Source organism: Elaeis guineensis, chromosome 9, assembly GCF_000442705.2.
Source record: "Elaeis guineensis isolate ETL-2024a chromosome 9, EG11, whole genome shotgun sequence".
NCBI lineage: Eukaryota > Viridiplantae > Streptophyta > Magnoliopsida > Arecales > Arecaceae > Elaeis > Elaeis guineensis.
In genome coordinates, this window is record NC_026001.2 from 83,344,646 (window position 1) to 83,362,454 (window position 17,809).

The 17,809-nt window shown below is 38.6% G+C and overlaps 1 protein-coding gene across 1 annotated transcript in view; it reads right to left on the bottom strand.

Moving 5' to 3' along the window:
- The window catches only part of LOC105051204 (uncharacterized), a 75,499-nt gene that overhangs the window by 21,593 nt on the left and 36,097 nt on the right, over nt 1-17,809 (bottom strand). The window contains 6 exon segments of the mRNA XM_073243477.1: nt 3,127-3,359; nt 3,472-4,510; nt 7,586-7,759; nt 7,952-8,272; nt 8,385-8,525; nt 8,761-9,015. Of these exon segments, the coding sequence (XP_073099578.1) occupies nt 3,127-3,359; nt 3,472-4,510; nt 7,586-7,759; nt 7,952-8,272; nt 8,385-8,525; nt 8,761-9,015 (2,163 nt within the window).

The following is a 17,809-nucleotide window of genomic DNA, read 5'->3' on the forward strand; positions in this document are numbered from 1 at the left end:
TTCCAAAGATCTATCACATATAATTAAATCACACCAAAATCATAAGATTTTGACATGATTTTCTTTTATTTTTTATTTTACCTCATTTTTATCCTATTTTTAACAACAAAAACAAAAAAAAAATATTTACTAACAAAATAACATATTATCTTACCTTCGGCCAAAGATCAACCTCTTCTCAAATCACTCCAATTTCACGAAATTTTGCCTTTGTTTCTAATTTTTTGGAGGTCTCAACAATTAAGTTGCCCACAGCCATGAGTGTTCTCTGAAAACTCTCAGAGAACACCGAAGGCCTGGTGCTTATTAAAGCACCAGGCCCTCCCCCCAATGTGAAGTGGGCCACGCCCATTTCTCTCCCCCCTCCCTCCCCCCAACCACATGAAAAGGCCCCCACCTTCCCCCCTCCCTCCTCCCCATATGAAATGGTCCCCTGGGCGGTACGGTTCGGTTCACCCCGAACCGATGGCGAACCGAGCTATACCGTCCGGTTCCGGGCGATATGGGCCCGAACCGCACCGAACCGAGCGGTTCGGTGCGGTTCGGGGTCGTTTTTCAAAAAACAGGCCCGAACCGGACCGGTAAGGGACCAGTCTGGCTCGGTACGCCCCGTACCGGACGGTTTGGCCCGGTACGGCAAACCCTGATTGGGATGGATGGTGTCCTTGATACTACACTATTCCAACAGGAAAATGCGAGAAGGGTGCAACCATGCAAGACAAAGGTTCTCTCTAGAATTGCAATGTCTGAAGTATCTCGGTTGCACCCTAAAACTTGGGATGCAGTAGAATGCCTGGGAGACACCGGGCTATTTTTTTATATTTTCTTTATTATTATTATTATTACTAATTCTCGGTTCATTTTGAACCCGCAATCATCCCATGACCATACCATCCTAAGAGCATATCAAGAAAGCCCCAATACCAAGGTTTGAACAAGGTTTGTCGAACCGCTACTGTGACCTATACTGGTTGGCTTCTAGAATTGTATGGCACAAATCTATGGCGTGTTACTCTGAAGCATTCCGAAACAACGAGAGGGAGCAGGAAGGAAGAGAGATGGAGGGAGAGGGAAAGGGGGAAGGAGAGGGAGAGAAAGGGAGGGAGAAGAGAGTGAGAGAGAGATCGAGGCCATCGAGAGGGTGGAGATGTGAGCTCTGACCTCCGAGGAGATGGCTTAAGATGCAACTATCGTGTTGTTAGACATGCAAGCCATGCTCAACAAGAAGATGGCAGTGTCATTGAGGGTGGAACAGTAGGAGGGAGGAGGAAGGAGAGAGGGAGGAGAGTCTTTCGTCCAACGATCATCGATCAGCGAGGGCAATACAAAAGCGAGCAACCAGGAGTCACCAAGAGACACCTCGAACAAAACCCCCAAACCATCAAATGAACCCTCATGTCTCGAATGTATGGGCTAAACTGTGTCGATAACCAACCGATCTGGTTAGATATGCCCCGAACTAGCCGGGTCAGCATAGTTCGACAATTATTCATTTGAACCCTTAGTTCAAGCATTAATCCATGACTAATTATAAATAAAATTTCTTTTGCAATTCATATATACATAAAATACTCACACCATACATTTTAAGAAACAATTTATCAAACAATTATGTCCTGTGTACACCACAATTAAACCAAAGAATATCACCAAATGCAAAATAATTATTGATGCACATGCTATAGGAGAATGTCACATTTATTCTTCATAAGCACATTTGTTAAAACCTCACATCAATCATTCGGACAAGCCATATATGTGACAACCAAAAATGGAGAAATAGTTAGTATGACAATCTTCAGGGCCAATAGATATTTTGATAAAGCAAAGGATATCATCAAACTGCAAAGCAGTGTTTGCATTAACATTTTAGTCCTTATTTTAGCTTAACCATCTTGAAGATTGGCCAACGACACAGACTTTTGGAATGTCCATTATAAAACAAATATAGTAATGCAATAATACATTTTCTTAAGGAAGTTAGACAAGGAGCAGATGCAATTATGAAGTTTCAAAATAACTTATACTACATCCACAATCAATTCAAAGTCCACAATATTTCAAAAAAGAAATCAACAACTGCATCTCATGAAAATTATTGTACAATAAATAAACAAATATATATGATTTTAGAGCATGCCATAAGCTTGAGAACAAAGCATGATACTAAGTTTTGGTTGAAACTTTGAAATCAAAACTGAGAGCAGAGACAATCCAAAACTAGAGCTCTGATGGGCCAAATGTATTTTATACATGGGTAATTTATATGTAATTTTTTCAATTCCTCCATTTTTTTCTTTGTTTTCTTAAATCTGAAGCAGCACTTCATCAAGATTAAAGTTGGATTTTGGAAGGTTGACATGATTCAGAGCAGCATAATATGAGGGCCTCCAAAAAAAAAAAAAAAGTTCGAAACATGGGCTATTTTCCTTGAAAAATTTCACTCACATAGATTCTCATCAATTTAGGCTTTCATTTATATATATATATATATATATATATATAATATATATATTTATTATTATATTATATATATATATATATATATATAATTTTTTAGCTGCCAAAAGGTCCAAAACTTGTTTAATGCAGACAAGAGTGTTTAAAACTTGGCCAAAAAAAAAAAAAATCATAAATATAGATGCACAAGTCATGCAACAAAAAACTATAAAGATACAAGTGCCTCTGCTATGAATTGCTTTTGTTACTGTGTTCAAGCTGCAATATCAGTATAGTAATATGTATGCCATATAATTTTCATATATCAATCAAAGCATCTTATTATTGTGAAATTTAATTCACGGATTTTAATGTTATGCTTAAATCATTTCATGCACTTGCTTCAAGAGAAAAGCATGTTTGTGCTCAAAAAGATGTCTGTATATCTTCCAGAGCATGGTACAAGCATATGAATTCAACAACATCTCAAAGGAAGACTTTTCAAATCTGTTTAAAAATAAGAGCTTTCTTAATAGAGCAGATGGGCAATGTTTTTGCAGTTCTTCCACTCAAATTTTTATTTTGCACAGTTCTCATTTGTAAGAACAACATGTGAAAGAGAATAAAATAACACAAAAGCAGAATATTTAGCACAAGTGCAAGTAATGGCAATTGTGGATCAAATACCGGAAGTCTCAAAGTTTCACAAAATTTCAATAACTTTGGGTTAATAGAAGAAAGAAGGTCCTTCGGTGCATTGAGCAATTTTTCCTTCTCTCCAAGCTTCCACATTTCAAGTTCATCTACGTCAGAAGAAAGAGACATGGCAGGCATGTGCAAATCCCAAACTGCATCATTCATAATAGTGCCAGAGCATGATTGACACATTGATCCAAGTTTTGCTTGACTTATAGGTACTCCTGCAGGTCAAGTAACCTTGCTTATCATAAAAAGCTGAAAAGAAGAAGCTAACACAAGCAAATCCTGATAAAGCGATGAATAAAAAGGAAAGAATCAGAGCTAAAGCAATACCTGTTTCCTTGGTCGAGATATTTGGGCCCGGTGGTTCTTGACTTGTGCAGATAAGGAATGGATGATCAGAACCCGATGGAGGAGTATTTTCAGACACTTTAGCAGCCTTGCCGTTGACAGCTTCTCCTGTCTCTGTTAACATCTGCAGTGGGACTGACATCGCTGAATTAATGGTGCTATTGACTATAATTTTATGCTTCTTCCTCGATTCATCATCTGAACCTTCTGGTTCCATTACCAACTCATCAAGTTGATGAACTTTCTTTTGGGTCCCCTGAGGTGGCTCAGATGTACATTTTGATTGCGGACAACTTCTATTCAGTAACTTTGACCAGAAAGTAAGGGGATCATTACCCAGTGAGAGTGTATTTTCGCTCTCCCCAAAAAGGAGTATATTTTGTGAATATCTCATTCCAGTGAGTTGAGCTTTCACTACAATTGAGCAATTGCTGTTATCAGTGATAGTAGCCATGTTGGATGATTGCATCAACAACCTCATTACTTCATTCATGAGTAATTTCTCAGTGGAAGTACTCCAATCATGACTTTGATAGTTATGTTGGAGCAACCTGTGGAGTTTATCAAACAGATAGGATGCACCCCAACTGAGAAGTGAATGGCTAATACTAGGACTCATGTTCTGTGTATCATGCCCAATAACCATATCCTGCTTCGCAAATATTAGAACTTTCTCTTCCACTGTCCAGGAAGAATATAAACGAAACACCTTTACCTGTTTAAGATGTGAACCAATACTTATTTTATGAAGCACTCTTAAGTCATTCAGTGGATTCCAGTCACTACCATAAATGATAACAGTATGTACTGATGAAAGTCTAATGCTTGAGGTGCAAGCAGAGTTTCCAATTAAAAACACAAATCTCCCACTCTCCTTGTCATTAAACCTTTCCAAAGCAGCTTCTTTCTTTGCCCTGGTCATTCCATTAATGAAATGTTCATAGGAGTTGGCACCAAATCTTTGATTGAGAAAATCATCCAAAATATCACCAGTAGAAATCTTTCCAGATGCATCAATGGACTGTCACATATTATAACATTTACAGTTATATACAAACATATCAGATCCTAAGCAACTACCAACTTTCCAAGATGTCACTAGATTGGTAGATGGCAGACAAAATTTTCTATAATTTAAATGATCATGAGTACTGCTAACATTTAGATAATATAATCATGGTGCAACAGATTAAAGCACAGGCTGATATAAATCTTCAAAATAGAATAAGCCGGAGGATTACTCCTCTCAACAACTGTAATAACATTACTACAACGAAGTTGAAATATAAAAATACAAATAACAAGACTAAGTAGTTACTTGTGCTAATCAAGTTGACACTGCAGAAAGCTTGGGTCAAACCAAAATAAGATGGAGAAAATTACTTCTGCACCAAATAGCCAACACGTGAAAATCAGACAGCTGTAACAAATTGACATAGAACAAGATACCAACAAATCAGGTCCGTGCAAGACTCGTAGAAGCCAAGTCAAACACAAAAAGCAAGTTGCTGATATCATCATATCTTTATTTTTAGTTCTCAAACTACCAAAAACTGTTCAGTTAGGATATGCATTTCATTTAACTTTATTTCTTTGTGCTGGAATAAGTCTGATAGTGGAGTTGGTGACTCTGGCATAGAGCGAGTCTTGTGCATGATAAAGCACCATATCTTCTTATATGACCAACGCCAGGAATAAAAATGTTAAGGCTAAAAAATAATCTCCAGTTGTAAACCAAGTATCCAGACTTTTTAAAAAAACAAATAATCAGCTATCTTGTTTAATACAAATAATAATACTAAATAATTACTTGCACCAATAAAGTTGACGCTGCAGACAGCTTGGATCAAACCAATAAGCTGGAGAAAATTACTTTTGCACCGAATAGCTGACACATGTAAAAATCAGACAACTGAAACAAATTGATGTAGAACAAGATACCAAGGAACAAGGTCCAAGCAAGACTAGCAGAAACCAGGTCCAACTCAAAAACCAAGTTGCCAATGTAATCATATTTTTATTTTAAGTTCTCCAATTACTAAAAAGGTCATCAGTTAAAATGTATACTTTGTTTACATTTATTTCATTGAATAGGTCTGTTTAGTATCAAGTGAATCTTTAGTTGGGTAGGGAAAAGTACCGTGATGCCCTTGTATGACTACAACTAGAAATAAGAATTTTGAGGGTATAGAAGAGTTTGTACTTGTATACTGAGAATCCATAGTACTGTTATCAACAAATTTGCTTTCCTGATATGTCCACTGTGAGTCAAGGAAACAAAGTAATCTTAGTTCATGAGTTTGAGGGGACCGGTTGCTCACTAGTTCAAATTTTTCCTCGAGAAGACAGTGAACACCTGGTTATCTCTCCCATAATCCATGTTTGTGCTGCACCAGAAATGCTAACAGGCATCCCACAAATCCTGAATTTCAATTATTAACAATGTTAAGAACGACTCAAGAATGGTCTCAACTCTCATGTCCTGGTTTAGACAAATGCATTCTCAAGGAAGTTCTCTATTCTCATCTCATAATGCATAAAAAACGATGTATGACGGCGAGTTGTTTCTCAAAGAATCAACTTGGAAAGGATAGAGGAATTGTAGTTGCCTAGTTGGTTTAAGAGAAAATGGAACCTCAGGTTCAGATAGTTTTCTAGAATTGCTCTACCCCAAGTTGTGCCATGTCAAGAATAAAGTCCATGGACAAGTGTTTCCTACCAACTATCATCCAGATGTTGGATACAATAACCACTGCCCTGGAATCTACAAAACAAAGTACAGATTACAACCTCATTAGCTTCTATCTTGCTGTTAATTTTAGGAAAAGATAACTCATTTTTCAAAATCAGTATTCCCAGAGCAAGGTGCCATTTTTGCAAACACAGACATAGGATCATATTCCACAAACACAAGAATTCAGGCACCTTACCTCCTTCAAACATAGGCCCTGACAAGGCATGGGAAGACTTATAACTGCGTGAGTCAGCGTTCAGTATTGAAGCAATCCCTATATGAATGTTTGAATGTGATAAAGCCACCACCCACCCCATTGATATAAAACAATAATCCAACAGTCATTTCTGTGAAAATAGTTCTTGCAGTTCTTATGCTCAGTAGTTCAACCTGTGTCCATAAAAGATATGGGATTATGTTTCAATGTCACTCTTTCACTTATAATTTAGTGCTTTAAGATGAATGCAGTTCCCTATATCAAACCATGACATCTTCTCTTTGGTCTCCATTTTCTTTGAGTTTTTACGGAACTTCGGTTAATGTTCCCTAGTTGCATAATCTGAAATTGTGACCACTAAAGCAGGAATTCAACACCAATTCCTATAACCATCTGGTGTTCTAGGTTTCATGCTAGGCATCTGTCCTGCCTTAAGCTGCCTTAGCTAGGAATCCAACACCCATTCCTAGAGGTTGATGTCAAGTAGATAGTCAATCATAAAGCATGATTAACAAGCTACTAATCTAAATGATGTTTGAAGCTAGATATTTTTCAAGATATTTGGATCTGTTATGGTCCGTAATTTGCCTATCAATCTTCAACAGGTGAACCTGGATTACGGTATGACTGAATCTATTCTTAACTACTAAGCCAAATCGATAATAGCAGTATCATATTAAACTAACTCGTAATATTTTAAGTATGCATTCATGTAAAAAGAATCAAATCACTTCAGGAAATGGAAATGGAAATGTTAAATGTAGCATGAGGATGAGTATGTAAATTCTATTTTTTGCAGTGTGGTTTGAATTTAATATCAAAATTCAAGATCATTCCTTATCCTAGTAACCACTAAATACTGACACATGGGAAAGAATTAACAAAGGTGGAAACAGCAAAATACTTTCTCATAACAAATTCGCAAATAGTGATGGTCCATCCCACAATAAATAAGACATGAAAGAGTATGATTCGAAGTGAAACAGAAAAGTCCACTCCAAAGATACTAAGACGCACATCTCTAACTTGTTTTATGTGTGTGTGCACGCGCGCAGAACTCCACAAAAAACCTCTAATAAAACTCCACAAAAAAACCTCTACCAGAACCTCCACAAAACCTGTATAAAAATAAAGAAAAAACAAACCTGAAAAAGAATAAGCACCCTTAGCCCATGAGTCTTTATATTCCGGAGAATCTTGTCAAGAAGTCGTAGTTTTCCACTTGCATTCACTTCAAACTTTGATTTTTCGACCAATGATAGATCCTTGGTTAGTGAACAGGCCAATGAGTTGTCAACCAAGTAGGGATGATCACAGCACTGCACCAAAAAAATAAAATAAAATAAATAAAACTACGAGACACCAGGAAATTTAAGCTGCATCACAAGTGTAAGATCAGCTTAGACGAACTAATTAAGTACAGAAATGGGTGACTATGAAAATATAAACAGAGAAATATCTGTAAGAGTTACTTTTGAGTAGTTGATGGGATATAAGTTTCAGGAGACAACCTTTCGAGCAGAATTGAGGATGACACTAATAGCACCAACATGATCAACTTTGGAAATCAAATGCAATGCATCTGAATTTGACATTAGGATATTGCAGTACTGGCCAAGTTGTACATTGGAAAGCTGAGCAGGAATCCAGTACTCTTGAAACTTCGAAGACTTTGGTTTGCGCTCATATGCAACATAAAATGCTAACCTTTCCTTTAGGATGGCAAGTCTATCATTATCATCAGTAATATCAAATTTTGAAATATTGACAGCATTCTCTTGTCCTCTTGGATCAAGGAATGAGAGTGTGTTGAGGTAATCAACAAAGCCGTCCTGAAAAGACACCAGAATATAATAAAATAGTTTTGGAGATGCAGCAGAGACAAGTCAGAAAACAATATAGCAACAAATAAAGGAAATGAAACATGAGATAAAAAAGAAGTACCTTTAGAGGACCACTAAAAAGCAGCAACCTGAAATCAGATGAAAGATTCCTGAACCGTTCAAAATGTTTAGATACTCTTGACTTTTGACACTCATCAACAATAATTGCTTCCCAGCCAATGCAATATAAAGCTTCAAGGTCCTAAACATCACCAATATGAGTTAAAGAATCGCAGGCAAGTAAATTTGTTTTCAAGAAATCATACACGTGTGACAGAGCCAAATTCACCATAGCAAACCATTCCAAAACTAGTGTTTTGAGTCTTTTGACGTTTATAATTTTGTAGCATAACATTACATCTTATTACACAAAAAGCATGAGATATATCTACAAGGAATTATTTATTTTGTAAAAAAACAACCAGAAATATATGTACCTCGACAACAGCATCAGAATGTGATATGAGCACTTGAAACATTATACGACCACCTTCATCATAAAATTCTACAGTCTGAATCATTCTTCGAACATCTTTCGTGCCATTATAAACAACAATGTTAACAGATGGTGACAACTGTGCAAACTCACGTTCCCATGAGGGCAGAGCAGCAGCAGCTGAGATGATGAGATAAGGCCGGCATGTATGGGATTGTAATGCTAAAATAAATAGCATGGTTTCAACAATTCGCTCCTGCAAACCAAAAACAAAAACATCTTCTAAGATGGGAGGCAACACTTTCTGGGCCATACTAAATAAGCAAAGAATTTGCATGTTCAAGAAACAAAGGCAATAATTTTCATGCTCAAGACCAAGGTATGCTGAACCGGGGGGGCCGCGGTATGGTTTACCACCGAACCGACAACCCAAACCGAAAGAAAAAAAAGAGAGAAATAGAGAGAGAGAAAGAGGAAGAAAAAAAAAGAGGGAAGGGAAGGAGCCGGCGGAGCCGCCGGACGGCCTCCGACTGGCCGCCGTAGCCGTCGGAGGGCGCAGTCCACGTGCGCGGCGCCGCAGGCGTGAAACAGGGCATCACCCCTGCTTTGCAAATTTTTTTAAAAAACATGATTTTAAGTGAAGTCGGCAAACAATTTGCCGGCTTCATGATTTTTATTTTTTTTAAAAAAATTCTTAAGCCGGCAATCCAGTTGCCGACTTCATAAGTTTAAAACAAAAAAAAAAGAAAAAATCGAAACAGACGTCGTCTGTTTCGAAAAAGAAGAAGGGGGCGGAGCCGCTCCGTGGCTCCCCTCGCTCGACCGCCCTCAGGCCGTCAGGGTCGACTCGCCGGCCAACGAAAGCCTCGCAACAGAGGCACCGTCCGTCCGGTAGGTTCCCCACCCCCCTCTCCGAGCGCTCTCTCTCCCTTTTTTGCTCTCTTGAAAGCTCTATTGGACGATACGGGGCTCGAAAGCCCTCCGACGGCCGCAGCCGGCCACCGCCAGCCTCCGACGGCTCCCACCTCCCTCCCTCCCCTTCCCTCTCTCTCTTTCTCACTTTCCGTTCTTTTTTCTTCGGTACCGCCGGTGTACCGATTTTACCGGCCGAATCGTGCCGGTTCCCCGCCAGTCCGATACGAGATGGGGTGTACCGACCGGTTCGGCACGGTATGGCAAATCTTGCTCAAGACATTGTAGAACTAGTTGGCTGGATAACACCTTAGCAAGCCATAACATATACAATGGGTGTTTTAACCAAAAGATCAACATGACAAGAAGTGACCATTTATCTGCAAATGAACCACTGACCTAGTTTGCATATAAGGAAACATATTAAAATAATTGAATGGATCAAGAACAAATTACTGAATGCATTATGTAAATGCAAATAGCAACGAATCATATGCAAAGGCAGTTTAGATGAAATGGAACCACTTAAACGATATAAGCAAAAATTACAAAAGAAGAACTAAATTGGCATGCAGCATAAAGGGCATGAAGGGGTTCAAAGGGGATAATATTATAAAGGAAAATTTTCTCATGATGGAATATTCAAGTTTGGAAGGTCAGCCCTGGTGCAACAGTAGGGTGCACCATTGGGACCTTGGTGTCATGGGTTCAAAACACACAAACAGCTTCTTCACATGTGGGTATAAAACTGCATGGATCTGCTCTTCCTAAACCCAATAGTGGCAGGACCCTCATGCAACAGGTTGCCCTTTCGTGGAATACTAGAAATAGTAAAAGAAGAAGATCAGAAAGATACTGGCATTTCATGACCTAAAATATGAACAGAACTTTAACAAATAAACAATTTTATGATTTAATTACAAAAAGATAATATTTATAAACTGTCAAGTCTTCTTGGTTCCATCTTCATAATAAAGAAAGTCCAGTACTCTTAAATGCCTAATGTAAGATGCAGAAGTGAAATAGAAAGATATATGATGCCTGGATATGTTATTATTACAAAAGCTATAGTGCAGAATGAAAAGGGCATATTTTTTTGGGGCATAGGGGTGGGGGGAGGGAGAGGGGGAGCGAGAGAGAGAGAGATAAAATCCAAAAATTGTTATCAATGTGATGTTAGGATCATAGGATGACTTCCTATCTAATAGTTAATGGAATAGGCAAAGAGGAGCTTAAAGAATCTCAATCTAGTATTAAAAACAACCATGAAGTAAAAGAAAAAATAGGCATTAAAAACCAACATTTGCCATCTCAGTACCAAACCTCATACCAGTTCCATCTTATTACATTATTGGTGTGTCTAATATTGGTATGCCCAATATGGTACCAAGTTCAACATACCAAGTATTGATACACCCCCTATACTTCATACTAATTCAGTACCAGTATGGTACGATACAGTTGGTACACACCAGTTGTCACGCCTCCGACCCGAGATTGTGAATCGAAGGTCATGGCAACCGCCGCATACTCATAGGAAGCTTTTCTTATAAGCATGCAAGGCATCTCATCATGATATCATACACATAAAGTTAAATAAATTTCAGTCTTAATGATCAAACCTTAGTTCAAATAACAAATCAAAACTCAGTGTCAAAAAGAAAATAATTGTCTGACAAAGTCAACACTTAAAATGAAAATCTTGCATCAATTCTGAGAAAAATCCTAAATCAAATAAACCAACTCCATCTCTAATAGCTCTCCCAACCAAATTCCGTATCACGCTAATTTTCTGGATCTGTAAAGAAAATGTAAACTCATCATAAGCTAAATAGCTCAGTAAGCAGTGTATACCTTTAAATGAATAAATCAGGCAATAATACTGTACATATCTGTTTACTGATAATAACATAAACAATATGTAAATTCATGAATTTATAATTTAATTCATCACACTATCAATCATATATAAACTTTCAATTCATCATAATTTCAAATTATACTTATCATCTTGAATTCATCAAATTTCTTAAGTTCTTCTTATCAACCATGAACTATGACCACATTTTTTCTGTGGCAGGATCATAATACCGCGTATCTTCTTGCGGTAGGCTGCGAATCATCTGGCAGCAAAGTCCTTTGGAACCGCTGGTCTCGCTGGCGGTTTGTCGCTGGTCTTTCTGGCGACATGTCGCTGGTCTCACTGGCGATATAAATCTTCAGGACAAATCATTTGCCAATGTATATGCCCCCATTGGCGGGATCCTTTACATAGTCAGGTTGTCAACTCATATCATCTTTCAATTCATATATTATTTCAATAACAATATAAATAAGTAATATTCGAGTAGATCAATCATATCCTTCTTTATGGTCATACATCATCATAAAAATTTTCAACAAATATCTTCAATCATAAATAATTTTCCAACAGTTATTTTCAATCACAATTAATTTCAACAAATATTTTCAATCACAAGTATGCCATGAATTTATATAATTCAAATTTATAATTTACCGGATAAATTCAATAACAGTAAAATACTACTTACCTCAAAAGAAAATCTAAATTAGAGATCCTAGAAATCTTGAAAATCCTTCTCCGGACTTGGTACGTCAAATATCATATTTTTGATCAAAATTTCATCACATAAAAATAATAAAAATTTCTAAAATCCAATGTCCTCAAACAGATCCACTAGATGACAGCGTCCAGGATTTATTATTTTTTTTTAAATCCATAAATCCTAAAAAAATCCAAGAGAGAGTAGAGAGAGAAAATAGGGAGAGAATCTAGAGAGAGAAAATGGAGAGAGAAGGTAGAGAGAGGAGAGAGAAAATTTCTCTCTTTTCTTCTTTTTTTTCTAGTTTTTTCTATTTTTTTATTTTTTTTCTTTTCCTTTTCTTTTCTTTTTCTTTTCTTTTCCTTCTTCCCACGGCCCTCTCTTGAGCCAAAACAGGGGAAGACCGATGAGGTCCCCCCCTAGTGACCCGGGCTCCAACGAGGTGGGTGGCATCCGATCGACGGCAACGGAGCAAGGCCGGCCGACAGTGAGGTTCGGTCGGCGAAGTTTTTTTTTTTTTAATTTCTCGAAAAATAGGGGATCTGACCCCTTTCTTCATGATTTCCGATCATTGGCCGGTCGCCGGTAGCCAAGCACTCAAGGGAAGAGAGAGAGAGATGAGGGTCCAGTCTCAGGGATGAGATGTCGCAACCGGTGGCGCCGGTGGCCAGAAAAGAGAGGGAAAGGTTCCGGTCGAACAGGGGTTTCATGTTTCATGAAATTTCTGGTGATCTCGACAGCCGGCGAGGAGTCTAAAACCATGGGAAGAAAGAAAAGAGGGAGAGGAAAAAGATTTAACCCTTACCTGAACTCCGGTGGCCTCTTCGACCTTCGATTTCCGACGAACACAAGAAGAGGGTGCCGCGGCTTCCAAGGGAAAAAGAGAGGAATTTGAGCTCAACGATCGCCAGTGGAGGCTCGAGAGGGAGAGGGGAGGCTTATTTATAGAAGGTCCTGGAGTTTCAAGAGTCCTAGAACCCTTCTTCAATTGGGATTCATCGGAGAAGAAGACTCCCGAGTCTTCTTCCGTTCCCAGTTTTTTTTTTTTTTTTTGGGCTTGGGCTTGGCTCTTCTCAATCGGGCTTGGGCTTGGGTCATCACACCAGTATCAACCAGTATGGCAAACCTTGTTAAAAATAATAAAACACATAAGCTATAAGGAAAAAAGGGTGTAGATATACTTCAAGAACAGCAAAGCAGCCTCAACTCCAAAAATCCTGAAAATGAGAGCATGAGAAAATGGATACATATGCCATAATCACAAATTATAATACTCAAATTCCTCGGAACCTCTCTAACCAAGGATTATAGAACCATCCCAAATTCCTCGATTCAAGGCATACAAAGCCGTGCCAATGGCGAAATAGGACAGTTCTAGCAATTGAAACAAGAAACAGGAAAGGAGGTGAAGAGGGATAAAGAAAGAGAGGAAAAGAGAGAGGAAAGGAAGAAAAGAGAGAGGGAGAGATGGCTTCTAGAGGCACTTGGAGGGCCGCCAAGGTCGCTTCAATAGCCTCTCTACCAACTGTGCCTCCCTCCGATACCATTGCTCTCCCTCTCTCTATCTCCCTCCGATGACATCGTCCCCTCTTTCTCTCCTCTCCTCTCTCCCTCTCTCTTCTTCTCCCTCATCCGGTGTTCCAATTTGGCCGGCCGAACCATCCCAGTTTTTGGCTGATATAGCTCGAAACGCCCTGAATTGTCCAGTTCGGGACAGTTCCGCGAACATGACAATGAACCTTGTCTCTAACCACTCATGAATTTTACTGATCTGACAATCATTCAGTTAATCATTAACTAACTATTCAATAACTAAATCCATTAATTAATAATGACTTGTTATAGATATATATGAAATGCAGAATAATTGACATATGGGCAAAAAAAAATCATCAAGTAGGCATCAAGCAGGAATTGCTCTGGTTCAAACTTCAAACTGCCAAGTTTGTTATCTTCCAGATCTTTATATTCCTTTCATCTTCTTTACTTCCTCCTTACATCCTTCACTTATTATTCAATCTGAATCAGATTCATTACCTCAACTAAAGACTTTGACAAATTGGATGAACTTCCAAATATCATCTTCTTCATCCAGAAGATCTCTTCTTTAAATTGAAAGGTATGTGTTGAACAGCAGAAGTTTATGTGACGTTCCTTATGTCAATATAAAATGACATTATATTAAAAATTCACCAAGTAAATCTGGAACCATATTCACAAGGCCATCCATACACTCATTCAAATCGAAGATACAATACCCATGGTACTGTGATATATGCCCCATACAATTGATATTACTTGATTAAGTCGGTCACCTCGAGTTCAGTGTTCTTAAAAAAGTTCGTTAGGAAAAGGTCGGTCTGTTGCAAGCATCAACAATGAATTTCCCAAAACTGCAATATCAGTGCAACTATTTTTTTCTTCTTCCAGTATCCATCATTAATTTGCAGGTTTTTTACACGCATGATGAACAATGACCTTACAGTATATCTTTGTGAACACAACTTTCTGCTTTTCTTTTTTTTCATATTTCTCTTGCAATCAACCTTGTCTAATACAGCTCTTCTTGCTCTTCGTGCATGAATAAAAATTAAACTACTTGCCCCATCTCTGCAAATGAAATCAAGTGTGATTCTTGTCTTCCCTTCCATATTTCATGTAATTTCTCTGTTGTTCCATTGATCTTAATTAGATAACTAAGAGTTTCTGGTGTAAGCTTCTGAGCAGTAGTTTATCTTTTCAGTTTTTCCTTCATAAGCAGACCCACTGCATACATCTCAAACTTCCTAGGCTGAAAACCAGTCAACCAGCCACATAGATTTTCCTTTACATTTTTCAAACCAGAAAAGTCAGGCTCTCATTGAAAATTTACCAACTTTGCCACCATATATATGGGCTGGATAAGTTTTGATCCCAGATTAAATTGTACTCTTTCCATCTCGGGCTAAATTATTTCCCAGTTGAGGAAAGCTTGGAAGGTTGCCAATTCTTTGAACAAACTCCAGTGTATGTCTCCCTGCCTGCCAACTAGTCTATACGGTTTCCAAACAGGTCTCTTGCACAAAATTTCTTATCCTAGGATTCAGCACCAGTTTTGATGGTCAACCGCATATTGACACCAGAGCACAAAAGTTCTGAAACTTTGATGGTCCATAGTCATACCTAAATGTGGAAAGATGGCAACCATATGACTGGGTTAGTCAATTTTCCTCAAGGTCATATAAGTATCTAGTATATTCATTATGACATACATCACCTCGATGTAAAAAATAATTTGCTCAGTGAGAAGGAAACAATTTTCTTTTCTTATCTCATGCAGCATTTGATTGGGAAAAAAAAATTTCTAGAAACAATTTGCTATCTTATCTCATGTAACATTACCGTCTATACCACAATTTTGCCCCTTGTGTATGTCTCTGCAACATGTGTGCATCTCCATTTTCCTCTGCTGAAACATGGTATACTTCTACCAAATCATTCCTAGCAAAATTAACCATGCAAGCAATCCATTAGATGAAGAACTAGGGATTCATATTGGCATACAATGAAGCTTGTAACCACAACTCCCTTCTTAGTCAGGATTTCTGGCCAAATTTCCAGCCCAAGTGGTGTTTTTTATGCCGGGTCTTCAAGCCACTTGGGGGCTAGCACGGCCATTGACAACCCTACATTTCCCTTCTATATACAGACTAGACATATTCAAATGCTAGATAGCCCACCCGACCGGCTTGAGCCCGAAACATTTTGAACAGGCCTGGCCTTGGATTTTAAGCCTAGCAGGCCATGCTAAGCCTAAAATTTGAGCCCGCCCATTAAATGTGCTGGATTCAGGTTTACATCGGCCCAACCCAAGCTTGGAATTTTTATAATATATATAGCCCATGGCCAACCTAATTGGGTGGCTAGCGTGCCCGTCTCACTTAACCAAGGAAAGGAGGCGGTGACTAGGGTTTGGAGATCCATCCTCCGGTGGGATGCCAGTACTACCGGCATGGACTGCTGCCACATCCCAACAGTACTAGCACTTCCTGGACATGGCGACACCACACATGTTTCAATGCAGGCTGGGGTTCAGGGTGATGGCCCTTACGTAGCCCTTCCTGTCTAGTATGTCTAGGCCTTCTAAATCATCTCCTACTCCTTAGCTCTACATCCTCAACCTCTTCTCGAGCTGATCGAGCTTGACCTTGATCAGATCAGATCCGTGAAGTAGATTTATGAACTCCTCAGCATCTAAGTTCACCTGAATCGCTGCCTGCTGCCAAGGCACCCTTGCCAACCTCCCCATCCCCTTGATCAACCCTAACTTCATCTATGGTGGCAACCGCATTGCCTAACACCTCCTCCTCCATAGACCCCTTCCCACCACCGCTCAACTCCACCATCTAAAATCTTACTCTCTCACAAATATTAAAAACAAAGAAAAGAAAAGAGGTCAAGAATGGAGCAAAATCAAACACCATCTTGACTCCAATTCAACGGGCTTACAGTTTACTCCGGCCGATTCGAGGGAACTCTTTCTAGGTTTTTGATTCATCGATCAAGGAGGCAAGGGAGTGAAGTGAATCCTAAGTTTCATTTCCATTCTCCTTATCTTCTTCTTCCCCACTCTTTAAATCCATAAAGAGAGAGCTATAAATAGTGAATGGTGGGCTCAAAGTTAAACAGCATGCAACCCACTTAGTCCAGAAAGCCCAAGGCCCGGCCCGAAATGTGAAGCTACTGAGCTTGGGCCTGGGAAGTAGGCCAGAAGACTAAACCAAGCCGAACTCAGGCTTGGATAATTTTGGTCATACCTAAGGCTAAGCCCGGCCCACCCGATGAGCAGATCTAATACAGACTCTTTACCAAATATATTGTTTCATAGTTACTCTAACAAATAATTATATAAAAAGAAGAGAAGTGCATGAACAAAAAAATGGAGTGTCATTTTCAAATTCACTGCAAAAATGTTTGATGGTATCATAGCCATCCATTAAATGATCTTTTGTGCATCACATGTGCCCAGCACTTTATATCTTCTAAAAGAATTTGCATGCTAAATAATCATCCACCCCATAATTTGCATGCTAAATAATCATCCACCCCATAATTTAAGTGTCATTACTGGACCCCATACAGCTGGCACCCTACCAATTGATCCATACAGTACACCCCCATACAAACACATGGGACACTGATGGAGTCAGCACGGTAGCTGTTCTCTGTGTCACTACAAGAGGCACACCAAATTCCTATGTCTCACTGAATCAGTAATGATATATCCCATTCCAACCAGTACAGGTTGATATATAAAACCCTGTATCCAGCTTCTAGGCAACATTAGAATGAATATTTATGGATCAATGATATAGTTGAACTAAATATTATTGACTGCAGAGACCCAAACAAATTGCAAATGTCATCATAAATTTGTTCTACAAAAGGATAAAGAGATAAATGAGCATATTCAACAATGACTGATGAATGGAAGTATATCTATAAAGAGTTAAGTGATTCTTAAAGGCCATTGAGATTAAGAATGAATAAGAACTCCTATATAGATATTGTACGGTTTATTACATTGTACAGACT